Below are 19,829 nucleotides of genomic sequence, written 5' to 3'. Positions count from 1 at the left end.
GTTTGATTTATCATGTATACAACTGACTTCTCTGCCCCTGAGGTAAGGACAATTTGATACTGACTACTTCATTGATACCGACTCCTTATCTTTGAGATAACGACAATAGATTTGATAGTAATACTAACCATTCTGTCCAAAGGATGGGAACAAGGCAGTTATAATTAAAACAGTAAACTAAAGAAAATCAAAGCCTTGAAGTGTCTGATGGTTGCGGGTTTTTAGTAGATTTATTTTCTGTTTAAATGCCAGTCTATGAATATACATGAATGAGAAACAAATGCAAATTTAATGTGCCACATATCTAAGATGAACTCTGCCTGACCTAACTTGTGATGTAACCATGGGCTGGAATACCTTATCATGATAGATCTTATATAATCTAAAAATGGTCAGTGTGAGTTGATACAAGTTGAATAAGAACTGCTTGTTCATTGATAATTCATCCGCATTGTTCATGAATGGGACTATTTTGTGTAGCACATGAACATCCTTTGGATGTGATTCGGAATAAAATAAAGATGCTGTATGATTGTCAGAAATACACTTGTAACTTTGGTAGCGGGATAAACCTGCAACCAAAAATGGCAGGTTTATATTTGCTAACTCCATTTTGGTAAAAATACATACTTGCAAATGTGTCATAGTTATACTTGTACTCTTAAAGTGGGTGTATATTGGGTTTCTCATGTTTGTAGACAGATAGGTTTCACAGTGATAACTAGAGAATGCTTTGGTCTACAGAAGTAAAACTTCATAGGATATTTGCCTGTAGTCTGTATGATCCATGTAGCTTTTGGGGGCAGTACTGATTAGGTCAAAGATTAGGGGTCATAGTAATCTTCAGAGTGAAAAAGATTTCTACTCAATAACTAGAGAATACTAAAGCCTTCAGTGGTCAAGTTTCACAGGCTGATTTTGTGTGGTTAATATAGGACTCCTATCGCTTTTTGGGGTCAGTAGGTCAAAGGTACTCAAAAGAGTTTTCATAGGATGATTGCGTACGGTCAGTAGCTTTGTTGTTTTTGGGGTCAAGGTTGCAACACTGAAGATGGTTCCTGGAGAATATCTAAGCTAATTGTTTTTGGTCAGTAGATGACCCCTGTTGTGTTAAGGTCGAGTGAAAATTGTTTCAGATCAATATCTAGAGTGCTTTGGCATACAGTAATCAAACTTAATAGGATGATTGCCTGTGCTAAGTAGTTGACAAGGGGTCAGTAGGCCAGAAGTCCAGTTACAGAAACCTTTAGACCTAAAATGGATTCTGATCAAAAGTATTAACTATACAATATGCTTCTTGAATTAGGCATTTTGATATTAAGCCTTCATAACTTTGAATTGAAAGGTTTTCTTGCATCTATTTTTAGCTCACTAGAGCACAAAGTGCTGGAGGTGAGCTAATGTGATGGCCCTATGTCGGTCATGTGTCGCCAACAATTTCACTGTTAACACTAGACCACAATTTTTGCCCAATCGTAATGAAAGTTAGACAGAATCTTACCCTGAATAAAATCTCAAATGAGTCGTATCTTGATCATCTGGGGTCAAAAACTAGGTCACTAGGTCAATTAATTAATCTTCATAAAACTCTGTCCGAATATTTGTCTTGTAAGTGTAGGTCAAGTTTGAAACTGGTTTACCTTCGGTCTTGAGCTACATGTAGGTCACTGCCAAACCATGGAAAAAACTTAACAGAGGCCATATTTTCTACTTTATTACTATAAATATTTGTCAGAATGTTTATCTGTATGAAATATAAGATTAAAATTTGATTTGTTGAGGTCAAAAAGTAGGTCATTGGGTCAAACCATAGAAAAACCTTTGATATTAACTCTAGGGGTCACATTTCATATGATCGTCATACAAAAATTGTCAGAATCTTTGTCTCTGTGAAATCTAGCCAATGTTAAAACTGGGTTACCTTAGGTCTTAAACTAGGTCAAATTATAGAAACTCTTAAAAGCATTTTCTACTTGATCATCATAAAACTTTGTCAGAATGTTTGTTTGAAAGGTAGGTCAAACTAAAAACTTGGTTACCTGAGGTGTTACACTAGGCCAAATCAGAAAGCCTTGTTAACACTCTAGGCCATATTTCCTACTAGATCTTCATAAAACTTTGCTGTAAAACCCAAATAAATAAATAAATAAAACTTTGCCAGAATGTTCTCTATGAAATATAGAGCAAATCTAAAACTGCCACTTTAAACTAGGTGAGAAGGTCACATAGAAAACCCTTGTTTAAACTGTAGAGGACCAGTTTTTCTCTATGAAATCTATGTGAAATTAAAAAGTTAGGTCCCTGAAGTCAAAAACTTGATCACTATATTAACTCCAAGAAAAGTCCATCTTCATGATACATGGTCAGAATGTTTGTCTGTTTAAAGTCTAAGATAAATAGTTACTTTGTCACATGGGTGAAAAACTAGGTCACTATGTCAAATCATTAAAGTACTTGTTAATGAACTGCCTCAATTAAATACAACATGGTTAAATTATGTTTATCTCATGGTTTCTTCGGTGACCCTATACCAGGTTTGTTAAAATTATTCCAGTTTGTCGAAAACAAGGCCACCAGAGATGGTAGTCTTTTCAGTTCACCTGGTCACAAAGAGGTATTGTGACTGGACATTGTCTGGCGTCCGTCGTGCGTCAACATTTGCCTTGTGAACACTCTAAGAGGCCACAGTTTTGACCCAATCTTTATGAAACTTGGTCAGAATGTTTGCCTTGATGATATCTAGATCAAGTTCGAAACTGGGTCATGTGGGGTCAAAAACTAGGTCAGTAGGCCAGATCAAAGAAAGTCTTGTTAACAATTTAAGTTTGAAACTCATGAGAATTGATCAGAATATTTTTGTTGATGACCTTTAAATAAGTTCGAATCTGTGTCATGTAGGGTCAAAAACTAGGTTTCATACGGTAAAATCAAAGGAAAAGTTTGTGAATACTCTCAAGGCCATAGTTGTGACTCAATCTTTATGAAACTTGGTCAGAATGTTTTTCTTGATGATTTCTAGGTCAGTTTTGAAACAGGGTCATGTAAGGTCAAAAACTAGGTCACTAGGCCAGATCAATGTAAAATCTTGTTAACATTCTAGAGTCAACAGTTTAAGTTTGAAACTCATGAGAATCGGTCAGAATCTTTGTCTTGATGACCTCTAGGCCAAGTTTGAATCTGGGTCATGTGGGGTCAAAAACTAGGTCATCTGATCAAGTCAAAGGAAATGCTTGATAACATTGTAGAGGCCGCGTTTATGCCCATATCTTCATAAAACTTAATCAAAATGTTTATCTTGATGATCTTTAGCCCACTTTCGAATCTGGGTCATATGGGGTCAAAAACTAGGTCACCTGTAAAAATAAAAAAAAAACATTGTGTATGCAATAGGGGCTGCATTTTTCATTTGAAGTGCAGAAAACTTTGTCGTAATTTTTGTCTGCATGAAATCTTGGGTAAATTTTTATCTGGGTCACGTGGGGTCAAAAACTAGGTCACCAGGTCAAATTAAAGAATAACCTTGTTTACACTCTAGGGGCCTCATACATTTTTAGCTTTTAGTTTTTCTGATCGCTCAATAGATAGAGGCTGTATTTTTCAATTGATCTTCATGAATATTGGTCAGAATGATTGCCTTGATGAAATCTAGGCCGAGTTCGAAAATGGGTCATCTCGGGTCAAAAACTAGGTCACTAGGTCAAATCAAAGAAAAGCCTTGTGTATGCGATAGAGGCTGTATTTTTCAATTGATCTTCATGAATATTGGTCAGAATGATTGCCTTGATGAAATCTAGGCCAAGTTTGAAAATGGGTCATCTCGGGTCAAAAACTAGGTCACTAGATCAAATCAATGAAAAACCTTGTGTATGCGATAGAGGCTGTATTTTTCAATTGATCTTCATGAATATTGGTCCGAATGATTGCCTTGATGAAATCTAGGCCGAGTTCGAAAATGGGTCATCTCGGGTCAAAAACTAGGTCACTAGGTCAAATCAAAGAAAAACCTTGTGTATGCGATAGAGGCTGTATTTTTCAATTGGTCTTCATGAATATTGGTCCGAATGATTGCCTTGATGAAATCTAGGCCGAGTTCGAAAATGGGTCATCTCGGGTCAAAAACTAGGTCACTAGGTCAAATCAGTGAAAAACCTTGTGTATGCGATAGAGGCTGTATTTTTCAATTGATCTTCATGAATATTGGTGAGAATGATAACCTTGATGAAATCTAGGCCGAATTCGAAAATGGGTCATCTCGGGTCAAAAACTAGGTCACTAGGTCAATTCAAAGAAAAACCTTGTGTATACGATAAAGGCAAAAAAAAATTCAACTGATCTTCATGAAATTTTGTCTGAGTGGTTGCCTTGATGAAATCTAGGTCGCGTTCCAATATGGGTAGTCTGGGGTCAAAAACTAGGTCAAATCAAAGAAAAACCTTGTGTATGTGATAGAGGCTGTATTTTTCAATTGGTCTTCATGAAATTTGGTCAGAATGATTGCCTTGATAAAATCTAAGTCAGTTTCGAATATGGGGCTTCTGGGGTCAAAGAGTAGGTCACTAGGTCAAATCAAAGGAAAAGCTTGTATATGCGATAGAGGCTATATTTTCCAACTGATCTTCCTGAAATTAAGCCAGAATGATTATCTTGATGAAATCTAGGTCATATTCGAATATGGGTCATCTAAGATCAAAAAGCAGGTCACTAGGTCAAATCAAAGAAAAACTGTGTGTATGCGATAGAGGCTATATTTTTCAACTGATCTTCATGAAATTTGGTCAGAATGATAGCCTTGATGAAATCTAGGTCAAGTTCGAATATGGGTCATCTGGGGTCAAAAACTAGGTCACTAGATCAAATCAAAGAAAATACTTATTTATACTCAATATTTTTGCTCCAATTTTAATGATAATTGGTCAGAATATATTTTTCCATGAAATCACTAGGTCAAACATGTTTACACTGTTATGGTGTGTTTCTCAGGTGAGCGACCTAGGGCCATCTTGGCCCTCTTGTTATTCTATCTTCATAAAACTTGGTCAGAATATTTTTTATCATAAAAGTCTTGGATGATTTCGAATCTGGGTCATGTGGGGTCAAAAACTAGGTCAAATCAAAGGAAAAGCTTGTATACACTAGAGGCCACTGTTTTTGCTCCAATCTTCCCGAAACTTTGTCAGAATGTTTGTTTTTATGGAATCTTGGACAAGGACGAACCTGGGTCATGTGGAGGTCAAAAACTAGGTCACTAGGTCAGATCAAAGAAAATTCTTGTTTACAAAAAACTCCAGAGGCGATATTTTTGTTCCAATCTTAATGAAAATTGATCAGAATATTTGTATGAAATCACTAGGTCAAACATATTAACACTGTTATGGTGTGTTTCTCAGGTGAGCGACCCAGGACCATGTTGGCCCTCTTGTTTTTCATATATATATTATATATATACAATATTTCCTATATGCATATAGTGGATATCTTAAAATTCTTGTCAAAATACACTGGCCCAGTTTTAAAATAAGGGGCCTTCGTGGCCGAGTGGTTAAGGTCAATAACTTCAAATCACTTGCCCCTCGCCGATGTGGTTTCGAGCCTCACTCGGGATGTTGAATTCTTCATGTGAGGAAGCTATCAAGCCGGCTTGCGGAAGGTCTGAGGTTCTACCTAGGTGCCCTCTCGTGATGAAATAATGCACGGAGGGACACCTGGGGTTTTCCTCCACCATCAAAGCTGGAAAGTCGCCATATGAACTATAATTGTGTAGGTGCGACGTTAAACCCAACAGAAACAAAAACAAAATTAAAATAATTTTTACATATATTTTTCATGCGTGACTCTACTAAAATTTCTCACTCAGGTTTGCGATCTAGTGCCATCATGTTTGTTGGAAGTCGGTTGATCAACATTACTATACTATTTACAAACATTTGACAAAAATAACACCTGGACAAATGATTTAATTTCGATATATTGTTCAAACACAAAAGAATCACAGAGTAAACATTAATTAAAAAGCGCTTTATTAGAATGCATCTTCAATATATATATACAATAAAGCATGTACATGTAAAAAGGTCAAACTTCTGCTGCGTTCTTGGAGTGTGGCCTTTCCTATTGCATCTTTGGCCTTGCATTTAAGCTATAAATAAGAGACAAATTATGTTTAAAAATATTTTTGTATGTAAATAAGAGTGAAAAGTTACTACACTGATAAAAATAGAAGCAAAATAAAAACCGTTTCCAATGACGTCAACTAAGTTAATCGAACATATTTAAAAAATAAATCGAACATATTTAAAAAATAAATCGAAATATTAGGTGATACACATTCACGGCGTCTGTAACAATCGATCGACACTCCTGTGTCCTTGTTACCTTTGTCAATATATTAGCTTGAAATTTCACATTATAACTCTCTCTCTCTCTCTCTCTCTCTCTCTCTCTATATATATATATAAGCTAAAACTGTTTACACTGAGAAAAACTATATTTTATTCAAAGTTCTTTTCAAATGGTCATTTTTTTTATAAAGTATTGTACCTACGTGTCAACCAAGTTAATGTTGCTTTACTGCTGCACTAATCCAACATTAGAGACACCGGCTCGCAGATACATTTATCCTCTAGATGCGACTGAAAGCAGTACGCTTGCATCAGACCAGAGAATATTGCTCCCTGAATCCAGGTATGAGCCCAGGACAGAGCATCTCCGGCCAAATAAATAGTTTCAGTGGGTTTTGTCAGGAGATTCATGTGATTTATAAACTCATGGGGCTTCAAAAATGCGAAGGCGCCTTGAGCTATTGGATCACTGTGCCAAGCCTGAACGGCGCCAACCTCGAATTCGCTCTTTATTTCTGGATGTATTTTACTTATATCACGTACGGCGCTAAGGATAGCCATTTCTTCCGATTGTGAGCCATACGTCAGGGCACTTTCAGCCGATGTAAATAGCGACAAGATTCCACGCTCATCGTCATCAATTCCAGAACCTTCATAATCCGGGTAACGTAACTGTCCGGTAGTCGTGTCAATTTTGCTGAAACCTCCTTGGCCCACATCTTTCTGCCAGAATCTTGTCTTGCACTGTAACATAACTTTTGTATAAGCCACACAATGAATATGGGAAAAAGCATTTCGTTGCTCTTTGCTGAATGGTATGTCCAACTGCCGCAAAATGTGTAGCGGTAATGTCAAAATAACGGCGTCCGCTTCGGTAACTTCCATTTGTCCAGTAGTTCGGTTAATACCCGTGACCTTGACTTTCTTTCTTTTCTTCACTGTTTCAAAGTTTTCGACAGCAGTAACCATGATGCCAAACTTTATATTTTTTGAGAGATCAACATCAGTGTTCCAACCTTTCTTGTTCTTTTTTGCAAACGCCTTTGGCAAGGTGTCCATTCCAAATTTAGGTGTTCTCATGGACTCCAAAGTGCCAAGATCGTCTCGAAGATGTGCAGCTAGATTCCTTTTAAGCGATGGCGTGAATGTAGATTCCTTTTATTGAAAAATATAAAAACAGAAATGCGACATGAAATGAAAAGTAAATCTAAAATGACAAGAAATAATAAACTTAAAGTTATCGCTGGATCCCACTTTGTGTACAGGACTGACGGACGGACGGACAAAGACTTGGATGGACTGTCGTGGAGCAAACCATAAGTCTCCTCTAGAGAAACACTGTTAGGGAACTAATAACACTTTCCATATTTGTAAAAGTTTACACTTTCTTTAAACTTCGTCAAGAAAGCAGTGGACAATCAAACAAAGACAAATGTAACAACGCATCAAAACAGTCTTTTCCTCCTTGCGTTCACTCAACACAATTATCGTTATGTCAAAATTACACACTAGCAAGGGAAAACCTCTAGTTAAATGACTTTCTAGTAAATGAATGATTAGATTTATACAGCATGGTTTGCTGTTTGAAACAACTGAATCATAGGCTATGACCTAATTTTGAAACTTCAAGAACAGTTATAAAATAAATGAGCCGTGCCACGGGAAAACCAACATAGTGGCTTTGCGACCAGCATGGATCCAGACCAGCCGCGCAGGCTGGTCAGGATCCATGCTGTTCGCTAACGGTTTCTCTAATTGCTATAGGCTTTGAAAGCGAACAGCATGGATCCTGACCAGACTGCGCGGATGCGCAGGCTGGTCTGGATCCATGCTGGTCGCAAAGCCACTATGTTGGTTTTCTCATGGCGCGGCTCAAATACTAGTAAACAATACAATACATGATATATTCAAGATTATCGTATGCAGAAAAAACAACAACATTTTTTCAAGATAATTCATTTTTCACGAAAACAAACATGGTTTCTCAAAAAATATCGTAATCATTTATTTATTATTGTATGCAGTACCACTCCATTACTGAAATTTAGCAGGGTAAAGATTAAAAGAAATACGTTATAATTATTAATGAAATAAATACATAAGGCTATATCAGTGTGTGCGTGCGTGCATGTGGGGGTTGCAATACGAATATATAAAACAACAGAAATAACACAAAACGACACGGACAAAAAGTAAGCTGAAAGTAGGGACATTGCCTTGGAAAAATAAATAATCTTGTAAAGGGGAATTTCGGATGCAAAAGCGTTTGTAACTAGCCACCCTAACACTTACCCTAAATTCAACTTATCGAACGAGACAGTGTAATCAAAATGATTCCCTGCTAAGCTGCCGTATCAAATTATATTCGGAAGATAATATATTAGTAATAAAGTCGATTAAATTTTTCTTATTGAAAAATATAAAAACAGAAATGCGACATGAAATGAAAAGTAAACCTAAAATGACAAGAAATAATAAACTTAAAGTTATCGCTGGATCCCACTTTGTGTACAGGACGGACGGACGGACGGACAAAGACTTGGATGGACTGTCGTGGAGCAAACCATAAGTCTCCTCTAGAGAAACACTGTTAGGGAACTAATAACACTTTCCATATTTGTAAAAGTTTACACTTTCTTTAAACTTCGTCAAGAAAGCAGTGGACAATCAAACAAAGACAAATGTAACAACGCATCAAAACAGTCTTTTCCTCCTTGCGTTCACTCAACACAATTATCGTTATGTCAAAATTACACACTAGCAAAGGGAAAACCTCTAGTTAAATGACTTTCTAGTAAATGAATGATTAGATTTATACAGCATGGTTTGCTTTTTGAAACAACTCAATCTTAGGCTATGACCTAATTTTGAAACTTCAAAGAGCAGGAAGAACAGTTATAAAATAAATGAGCCGTGCCACGGGAAAACCAACATAGTGGCTTTGCGACCAGCATGGATCCAGACCAGCCGCGCAGGCTGGTCAGGATCCATGCTGTTCGCTAACGGTTTCTCTAATTGCTATAGGCTTTGAAAGCGAACAGCATGGATCCTGACCAGACTGCGCGGATGCGCAGGCTGGTCTGGATCCATGCTGGTCGCAAAGCCACTATGTTGGTTTTCTCATGGCGCGGCTCAAATACTAGTAAACAATACAATACATGATATATTCAAGATTATCGTATGCAGAAAAAACAACAACATTTTTTCAAGATAATTCATTTTTCACGAAAACAAACATGGTTTCTCAAAAAATATCGTAATCATTTATTTATTATTGTATGCAGTACCACTCCATTACTGAAATTTAGCAGGGTAAAGATTAAAAGAAATACGTTATAATTATTAATGAAATAAATACATAAGGCTATATCAGTGTGTGCGTGCGTGCATGTGGGGGTTGCAATACGAATATATAAAACAACAGAAATAACACAAAACGACACGGACAAAAAGTAAGCTGAAAGTAGGGACATTGCCTTGGAAAAATAAATAATCTTGTAAAGGGGAATTTCGGATGCAAAAGCGTTTGTAACTAGCCACCCTAACACTTACCCTAAATTCAACTTATCGAACGAGACAGTGTAATCAAAATGATTCCCTGCTAAGCTGCCGTATCAAATTATATTCGGAAGATAATATATTAGTAATAAAGTCGATTAAATTTTTCTTAAAAAGGAAAAAATGCAGCTGAAAACTTTCTGTACCATTAAGCCTTCAATGGCTGGCTCGGGCCATGCTGTAAGCGGGTAACTCTTTTTGTCGATACCGCAGCCTCGTAAGAAATCATCACCCGAGATTTTAGACCATTTGCACAACCAGTCTTGCCATGTTTTCTCTGTTGGGCACGTTCCTAGTTCATCCATGACTGGCCTCATTGTTGCCGTATAGTAAGTCACTATAATGTAATTCATTAACATGGAAATTACAACGATCATATTGTTGACCAAACCCCCGCCCCCCCCCCCCCCCAAAAAAAAAAAAAAAAAAAAAAAACAATGCTAACTGCAGTGGACACACACATTTTATAGAATTTTGCTTCCATTGACACATTTTACCTCAACATTTTCTGTTTCTTTAAATGATTCTCCTTTAAATGTAATTATATCACAATTTATTATCTGTTATGTTTTAAAAACGAACTCCAAACACTTTTCGGAATAATTTATATTTGTTTATATATTAAGATAATCTGTTCACGGGAAACTTACGGATTCCGTCAATTTTGTACTTTTCCTTGTCCTCATCGGTAAGATTCTTGTCCCAGCCTGACCAGAATTTATCGCAGTACTTTTTGTTATTCTTTTCCCAGTCTGAAATACACATACTAATGTTTTGTTGATATATTAATGGAATCTGCCATTTTGTATTTTTTTAAGTTTAGGAATGAAATACAAATTAATAATGTAAGATGCTAAACAACGTTTCATCTGGAGAAAGGGTAATGTTGATATGATGGTTTCTATGAGTTTACTTGTTCTCATCAAAATCAATTATATATCTTGAATAATTAATAAAGGATTAACATTTATTTAAGAAATTTTAAAAGCACGTGTTAGTGACTTACATTAAAACATTAACAATAAAGTGTAAACCATGTGAAAAATTATTTTATTGATTTGTTGGGTTTAGAATTACACCGACACATGTCATATGTCGACTTTTCAATGTTTTTCTGATAGAGGAATACTCCAGGTGCCCCTCTAGGCCTTGTTTCATGCATGGACGGACACCTGGGCAGAACCACCGACCTTCCATGAACCAGCTGTATGGCTTCTTCGCATGAAGAATTCTGTAATCCATGGGAGGTTTCAAACCCATATCTGTTAGGATCACGTGATTTCAAGTCATCGACTCTAATCATTTTACCATGGAGGCGAGTACCAGAAATTCTGGTAGCCTTGCACATATATTATAGAAGCTTGTTTATGTCCGTTTGGCTGTTTAGTTATCCCACAAATTTGTTTGTATTTGTCGATACATGTCAAATGCATACAATTAAATATATTTTTGGCGATGCTTCACGCCCTTTTGTTTGCTAGCCGTTCATTTTAACATCATTTCTGCCCGCCCGCTTAGCTCAACAGGGAGAGAAATACGTTGGGATCGCGGTGTACTTTTTGGTTGCGGGGTTATCCCGCTATCAAAGTTAAAGTGTATTTCTGACAATCATAGCATCTTTATTTTATTCCGAATTACATCCAAAGGATGTTCATGTGCTACACAAAATAGTCACATTCATGAACAATGCGGATGCATTATCAATGAACAAGCAGTTCTTATTCAGCCTGTATCCACTCACACTGACCATTTAGATTATATAAGATCTATCAATGATAAAGTATTCCAGCCCACGGTTACATCACAAGTTAGGTCAGGCTTCATTACAACTGTGTTCGTTATATTTGAAGTTAATTGTATACATTAATTTCATTAGCGTGATATCACGATGGCGACGCACGAGATCGCAATGTATGGTATATGTGAATATGTACGACGAACAAGACAGAGACAAACAAAATAAAAGTAAAGTACGAAAAACAATGTACGGTACCACAGTGCCCTAAGAAAACCGGCGGGAAGTTGGCAGTAGAGCAATAACAACAATAACAGCAGTATTACTGCTGTAATGTTATAGCAGTAATAGCAGTAATACTGCTGTTACTGCTGTTACTGCTCTATACTGCTAACTTCACGCCGGTCTTTAGAAACCCAATAATAAAGTAAAGGAACCAATCCTGCGACATGCGTCGATTGAAATATGTGATATTTGCATTTCTGCATTTTATAGACTGCATGATTGAGCACTGAGTTTTGCGTTTTGAAATTTATTAAAGAGATGTTTGAAATTGTTGTTTATTTGTATTTTAACGCAAGCATTGATGAACACATGCAATGAAAATTCACTACAGGCAACATTCGTCGTAAGACACATATTGCAATTTTGGAGGTGACCCCACTCCGTTTATACTAACGTTCTGGTGTCAAAAATGGCAGAAATTTACAAAGGAAACACCCTGTAAAAATTGTTTTTGTCGATAAATTAAAAACCAGTTAGAATAAGTCCTATTTTACCATTGAAGTTTTTTAAAATAATATATAATATGAAAGGTAATGTCTTATACTTGAAAAAAAGTCAAGGTTTCCCTTGTTAGGGAAAAAGGGGTAAAAAGCTTTGCAAAATTTTCCTTTCGAATAAAGATCTAGTTATTTAAAGGGGGACGGTCCGGTCCATATAATTCGGCTTGGGAGATCGGAAAGAGAAATACCAAAAATCGACTTTTTAAGGAACTGATATCCCACTTTACTTCCCAAACCGTCTTATTTTTCCCCAATAAAAATAAGATCCCCTTTTTCCGGTTGTAATTCGGTGGTAGGGTCTCGATGTCGAAAAAAATTTCAGGTGGTTGCCATGTAAGGTAATGGTCGGGGGGAAACGCATTGCCCCCCTGTCGTTTGGGGAAATTTAAAAAACCCCTTGTTATATCGTTGGTCCATAGTTTGTGCTAGTGGACCCTGCCTACGGGTTTAAACGCTAAAATTAGTTTTGGCTAAAATACAAAAAAAAAATTTGATCCCATGTTTTAAAAACCCTTACAAAAAAAGGGTTTTTCCCGGGTCACCCAATTTTTTTTGGACAATTATATTTTGGGCCATTATAACCTTTAAGCGGGGTTTTGCGGGTTAATATTTCAGGGTGTCTCATTTTGGGTTTAATAAAGAAAAAATGACAAGAAAAAAATTTTCCCCGGGGCGGGAAAGGTTTTGGGCGGAATTTCCCGAAAAGTTTTTTACAAAAATTTTTGGAAAAAAAAGGGGCCCAAAATTAAATTTGAACGAAAAGAAGAGGAAAAGGTCATAATAAAAAAACGAAATTTTTAAATTTTGAGGGGGACAGGGGAAAATTTTAAAAATGAATTTTAACGAAAAATGTTTTGAAGCAGAAATTTGATAAAAGGTCATTTTTCCATCTCGGCACATTAAGCACATGTTTGCGGGAAACTAAAAAAATTGAAGAACAAAAATCTTCGCAAAGTTTTTTTTAATGTCAAAAAAAAAAACTCTTACTACATACTCTTTTAAAAAAACTTCATAAATTTTTCGGTAAAACCCGTCAATTTTTTTCCATATTGACGGTCAAATTTTTATCGGGTATGTACACTTTTCAGGGTTGCCGTCGCTTTTAAAAGTTTTTTAAACAAATTTATTTAAAAGGCCCATTTTTTGATCGAAAAAATTTGAAACTCGTTTTTTGCGGAATAATTTTTGCGCCCCAAAAGGGCGGGGCAATATTTTCCGCCCCGGGAAATAATGAAAATTTTCATAAATCGAATAAACTAAAAATTTTTTCAAATTTTTTTTTTTAATAGGGATTAAAATTTTCATGGGTTGGCCGTCGCTTTTAAAAAAGTTCTTTCCAAACTCCCTTCCAAAATTTTTCCCATTTGGGAATAAAGGGAAACGAGTGAAAAATTTTAAATCGGGGTTTGGGAATTTCCTTCCATATGAAATATTTTGTTGTTTTTTAAAGGTACGCGTGCGGCCCCCCAACCGAAATTTTCCCAAACCAGGGGTTTAACTATATAAAAGGTTTTTTATTTTCCCTTTAGGGTACGGGAGTCTTGTTTTTTTTTCGTACTTGCATTCTAAAAATTTTGAAAAACAAATACCAACAAAAAAATTTTTCAATTTTTTAATCTTTTTAAAGATTTTTACTGTATAATTTAGAAAGAAAATTTTTAAATGTAGATTTTTATTTTCCAAAATTAATTTTTAAGTACCTTCACAAAGAAAGACCTTCCGCAAAACCTTTTAATGTTTTCACACGTCCCCCAAACCACAGTACTGGGGCCTTAGTTTTGGTTACCTGGGGAAAATTTTAAAAGGATTAAAGTGAAAATTCCATTCTGGTAAACGTTCTGGGGACAGCGTATGTATATATCCTCGGGGTTTCAAATTTTTGCTAAAATTTAAGCTTTTTGCCCCCAGGGTTTTTTTGGGGGATATCCTGTGTCCGTCGTGTCCGTCCATGAGGTAAAAGCATGTTACTTAAACACGTTTTACCCCTGAAACATGGGTCAGAATCACAAAAAGCTTTGCCCTGAAAACGGCCTGGAAAGGGGTAAAATTTTCCCAAAATTGTTAAAAAGGGGTTTCTGCTTAAATTGGGATGTTTTGGGAAACCAACGAGAGAAAAAAAATTTCCCCTTTTAAAACCACTTTTTCTTAAAAACCCCCGGGAGGGATCGCCCCCAAAAATGTTTTCTTAGCACCCTGGCCAAAGTTTTCCTCAGACAAATTTCAAATATTTAATAGAATTAATAAAAAATAAAAAACAAATAAAAACAGTTTTCTTTCTCAAGCCCACGCTTAAAGGGAAATCACACCAAACTTGACGGCATTTTTGTAGGATGTTCAAAGGGTTTCCCCGCATATTTTTAAAAAAACAGGGATTTTTTTGAAACAATAAAAAACCCCATTTGCCCTTTTAAACCCCCCGGTCCGAAAAAAAAACAAAACCCGGGGAAAATTTTTTTTTAAAATCCACAATTTAAAAACCCAAATTTGAAAGTTTTAAACAAAAATTAATATAAGGGATTTTTACAAAATAAAAATATGTTTAAAAAGAAAGAAAATTTACTGAAAAATATAAACCCCCAATTTTGTTAAACAAAAAAATGGGGAAAAAATGTTAAAAGGGGTTCCCTTTTTCGTCTTGGGGGGAAAATTTGAAACCCAAAATTTTTTTAAAATTTACATAAAGCAGGAAAATTTAGATTTTCTTTAAAGCAATTTTTACCTTTAAAACCTAAAAAAGGTGTAACACCCCGGAAAACCCAATTATTGTGGACCGGGAAAATTTTCCTTTAGAAAAATGACCCTCCTTTTAAAACCAATGGTTTGGCAGAAAGGAGGGGGACCATGATTTTTGCTTGAAGGGGGTAAAAAAGGGGAACATGCAAACAAAAAAAAAAATTTTTCCCAATTTAAAAAAAAAACCCTAAATAAAAAAAACTTTTTGGAGAAAAGATTGCAAAAACTTTTTAGTTGTAAAACCTGAAATTTTAAAAACAAAAATACAAATTGGTTGGGAAAAAAACGAAATTTAAAAAAAAGGGGGGAAAAGGGGGAGATTTCCCCCCCCAAAATCACATGGGTGTTTGAATTAGCAGAAAAATTTAACAAAAACCCCTTTAAAAAGGGAAAAATTTGGGGGAAACGAAAAGATTGGTTTAGTTAATGATTTTGATAATACTTGGCCCGCTGATTTAGTTAAACATGCAAGTTTTTTCCAAATATAAAAAAAGGAGAAAAAGTATTTTTAAACCGTATTGATATTTTTAGTAAATATGCTGGGGTTATTCCATTAAAAAATTTTAAAAAAGGGAAAAAAACTGTTACAAAACCCATTTGAAAAATTTAATTTGGGGGGGAAAGAAATTCAGGGACGAAAGTCCCCGGGGGGACTGAAAAGGCCAAACCCAAATTTATGGGTGGGACAAAAGGAAAAAAATTTTTTTAATAAAAAGTTTGAATCATTTTGAATAAAATAAGATTAATATGAAATCTTTTACTTTAATAAAGGAAAAAGCGGGAGTAATTGAAAGATTAATAGAATTTTAAAAAAAGAATAATGGGGAAAATATTTTACAGAAAATAATACTTATACTTATTTAAAATAATTTGCGGGAAGGGTTTGAAAAATAAAACCCAAAAAAAAAAACATTCTAGTATAAAAATGAAAACCCCCCCAACCCCATTTAAAAAATTTATAAAAAAGGTACGGTTTATTTTAAAATTTATATGGTGTTTTAAAAGATACCAAAGAACAAAGCAAAAAAAAAAATTGATGATCGAGTTGTTTAAAAGCAAATTTAAAAAGGGGGCATTTCGAAAAAGGTATAAAAACCAAACGGGGAACCCGGGAGGAAATTTTTAAATTTAAAAATTAATAAAACAAACCCCAGAAAATAACACTTTTAAAAAGATTTAAATGATGAAAAAATTAAAGGGTTTCCTTTTTAAAAAGGGAACTTTTCCCAAACTACACAAGAGGTTTTTAGAATGGGAAAAAGTTATTAACAAAGGACTATAAAAAAAAAAAAAAGGGTTTTATTTAAAGGGAAAAGGGTTTTAAAATTTAAAAAATTTAAATATTTGGGGGTTTCCCAATTTAGTAAATTTGGAAAAAAATTTTAAAATTTTAGAAAATAAAAAATTTTAATTTATATAAATGGGAAAAAAAAAAACCCAATTTTTCCAAATAAAAAGGGAAAATAGAAACAATGGGATAAAATTAAATTTATTCATTTAAAAACAAAAAACAGTTTGCTGCTTACAAAAAAAAATTTTTAAAAGTTTTGTGGAAGAGTAAGTACTGGGTTATATTTACGGGCAGGTGTTTTTGGTTTTGTTCACCCTGAATTACACTTTTTCCCAGTATTCCTGTATTTTTTAGCAGTTTGTTTGGTGCTTTTCCCATCATTTAATTACCATTTTTTACTAACAGACAAAAAACTTGAGGGAAAAAGAAATTTAAAAAAAAACCCACATCATCACAAAAAAAAACCCAACTTATAACAAAACACGGTTTGGGAAAAAGAAAATAAAAAAAAGACCCAAAATAAATTTATTCGGGTTTTTTTTAAAATTACTATTAGAAATGCAGAAAGAAAAAAAATTTTTTAAAAAAACCCTTTGAAATGCATGGGGAAGGAAATTTTAACTTAACGGATATAAAGAAAAAAGAAGAAGGTTTTTTAAAAGGGTTTAATAAAGTTTTTAAAAGTTTTAAATTAAAAGATTTATTAAAGTTTTTTTCTAAAAGTATTTTATATAAATGAAAAAAAAATTTTATCAGTTGAAGGTAATATTGATAAAGGGAAAAAGTACGTTTTTGAAAATTTTAAAGAATTTTAAATCCAAATTTTAATTTTTAATTTCCGGGAACCCCAAATTCCCCGAAGGGAAAAATGTTATGGACTCTGATAAAATTCATAAAACCCTTTTTAAAACTTGCTGCTCAAAAAAACCTTCCAAATTTTTAAATTTTTTTCCCCAGCAAAACAACTTTAACGGGTCATAAAAAATGTTATTTCGCAAACAGTTTGATGGTTTTTTTTTGCCCTTTGGGAACGTTGTTTTTTTTAAAAACAAAACCGGAAAACGTTTTTAAAAAAACCAACATCACAAACAACGGTGTTATAAATGCCCCCCGAGGGGGGCAGTTACAATCTTTTAAAAAACTGATCATTTTAAAAAAACCAATAAAAAAAAAAACCCCAAATTTTGATGGATTTGTTTATTTTAAAAAAGGGCCCCAAATTTTTTTAAAAGATTTAAAAAAAAGAAAACAGAACGGAAGAAAAAAAAATTTGGTTTAGTTTTATTTAAAAAAAAAATGCAAAAATTTACACAAAGGGAATGGAAAAACCCAAAGAAGTTCAAGAAGGGTTTTAAAAATTTTAAAACATTTTGAAACAATTTAAAAAAAAATGACTTTAAAAAAACCCTTTTTAAAAAAGATATAGAAATTTTAAAAAAAAAATTTCTCAAATCAATATTTTTCTTTGGGTTTTTTTTTTAAAGTTTTTTTTTCTATAAGTAATTATTTTATAGAGGGTTTTAATAAAAGGGTAGATAGAATGATTATCCCAAAATTTATCTAGCATTTTGGGAGAAATAATGAATCCAGAAAAAAAATTCATAAAAAAAAATTTTTCCTTAAAAAAAGAAATTATTAAATCAAATTTGGGATAAAATATTGCGATAAATAAAAAAAAATCAGTCATTGATAAATTAAAAAAAAGGTTATGGGATCCTATTTTTTAAAAAAATTTTATTTAAGGGAACCTGGGGGTTTTTCAATTAATTTAAAAAGGGAAAATGCTGAAAAAATTATGTGATTGTCCCAGACCAAAAATATTCGAAACAATCCAAAAAAAAGTTATTGAAACCCGGGACTGTGATCTAATGAAAAAAAAAAAAATAAAAAAACAAAATGCGGGGCTTTAAAAAGGGGCCCCTTGGGTTTATTAATTCGGGGGTTAATAAAAAAGTGCTGAAAAGGGGAAAAAAAAACCGAGTAAAAATGTGGAATAAAAAAAAAAACTAATGGAAAAAGATATAAGTTTAAATTTTTTAAATTTTTCCTAAAGAAAATTTAAAAAAAACTTTATTTATTTTTTTTTTTTTTTAAATTTTTTTTTTTAATTTTTTTTTAACCCTTTTTTTCCCTTAAACGAATTTTTTTTCAAAATATAATATAAGATGGAAATCGGGGAGATCTAAAAAAACCAATTTTAAAAAGAAATTTTAAAAAAAAAAAATTTAAACATAAAGACAAGACCCAAAAAGAATAAATTTATTTTTAACTATAAAACGACTTTTTAAAAATATTTAAATCGAACTTAAAATTTTAAAAGGTAAAAAAAAAAAAAACGGGTTTTAAAAATAATTTTGAAAAAAATGGAAAAAAACTGATACAATAATAAATCGGGCCTTATTTTCAAAAAAGGCTTTAAAATAATTAATACAAACAAATAAAAAAAATTTTACATCAAGTTTTTGGATAAAAATAAAAAAAAAAATTGGAAATTGGTTTTCGAAAAAAAGGGCTGGAGAATGAGCCCCATTTGATCCCAAAATTAATAAATGGGAAAAAGTATAGTCCATTGGGTTTCAATTTATTTGGGAAATTAAAAAAAAACCCCATTAAAACCCATCCAATAAAAAGGAAAAATTAAAAAAAGAATGAGAAAAAAATTTGTTTTAGAGGGGTTTTCCATTTAGTTTTAAAAATTTCCGTTAAAAAAAAACCCCTTTAGAGTTTCAAAAATATAAAAAACATATAAACTTTTCTTGATTTTACGGGAATTTAAAATTTTCCTTTTAACAAAAAAATCAAATCCCCAAAATTGAAGTTTTAAAAAATAAACCCATTAATATATTTGGTATGAAGGAAACCTACGGGAATTTATCCATTACAAAATCAAAATATCAATACGAAGAAACGGAAAATTTTTTAAATTAAAATTAATAAAAAAAAGAAAAAAGGGCAAACGAAAATCCCCAGAGCCCCCAGTAAAAACATTATTTTTTGGAAAAAAAAATTTAAAAATTTTAATTTTTAAAACAAAAAAAAAACAGGGAAAATTTAAAAAAAAACTTCTGTAAAAGTGCCTGCAAAAAATTTTTCTAAGAAAGAATTTTAAAAAAAAAATTTTCCCCAATTTTTTTTAGCAATTAAGGGTCCCCAAAGGCAAAAAATGCCAAAAAGGGAAGAAAAAGAAAATTTTTAAAAAATTTCATGGGGGTTTTAAAGCAAAACCCTTTTGTAATTTATGTTTGTTTTTGAATCAAAAACCCTTAAAAAAGTTTTAAATGTTTTCCATCAACGGGAATCTTCTTTTACTAAAACCTATCAAAATAAATAAAGGGTTGTGGTTAGGGCAATAAAGTTGTTTTTTGTTATGAAGAAAAAAAAAACTAAAA

General features: G+C 33.3%; 1 protein-coding gene across 2 annotated transcripts; it reads right to left on the bottom strand.

Annotated features, from left to right (window-relative positions):
• Positions 1 to 6,000: 6,000 nt before the first annotated feature.
• On the bottom strand, positions 6,001 to 10,842 carry LOC123528870 (L-amino-acid oxidase-like). Of its 2 annotated transcripts, XM_053522355.1 has the most exons (4): positions 10,547 to 10,842; positions 10,043 to 10,233; positions 6,542 to 7,493; positions 6,001 to 6,136 (listed from the first exon to the last, which is right to left on the bottom strand). In XM_053522355.1, the coding sequence occupies exons 1-3, from the start codon at positions 10,659 to 10,661 to the stop codon at positions 6,576 to 6,578; spliced, it is 1,224 nt and encodes a 407-aa protein (XP_053378330.1). In that variant the 5' UTR covers positions 10,662 to 10,842; the 3' UTR covers positions 6,001 to 6,136; positions 6,542 to 6,575. The 2 variants fall into 2 exon arrangements, with proteins under 2 accessions (XP_053378330.1, XP_053378329.1); XM_053522354.1 differs by having other exon boundaries at positions 6,001 to 7,493; positions 10,547 to 10,837.
• Between the last annotated feature and the right edge of the window lie 8,987 nt (positions 10,843 to 19,829).

The sequence above is a fragment of the Mercenaria mercenaria genome, chromosome 13 (assembly GCF_021730395.1).
Source record: "Mercenaria mercenaria strain notata chromosome 13, MADL_Memer_1, whole genome shotgun sequence".
NCBI classification, from domain to species: Eukaryota; Metazoa; Mollusca; class Bivalvia; order Venerida; family Veneridae; genus Mercenaria; species Mercenaria mercenaria.
This window is presented reverse-complemented; position numbering and strand designations above follow the sequence as displayed.

Bases quoted from the DNA above. Each gene is read 5' to 3' on its own strand.
- LOC123528870 (XM_053522355.1), bottom strand. From the start codon at position 10,661: ATGTGTATTTCAGACTGGGAAAAGAATAACAAAAAGTACTGCGATAAA. The intron at 10,234-10,546 runs GTAAGTTTCCCG...ATTACATTATAG, and splicing joins GTACAAAATTGACGGAATCC to TGACTTACTATACGGCAACA. The intron at 7,494-10,042 runs GTACAGAAAGTT...TTTCAATAAAAG, and splicing joins CAGCCATTGAAGGCTTAATG to GAATCTACATTCACGCCATC.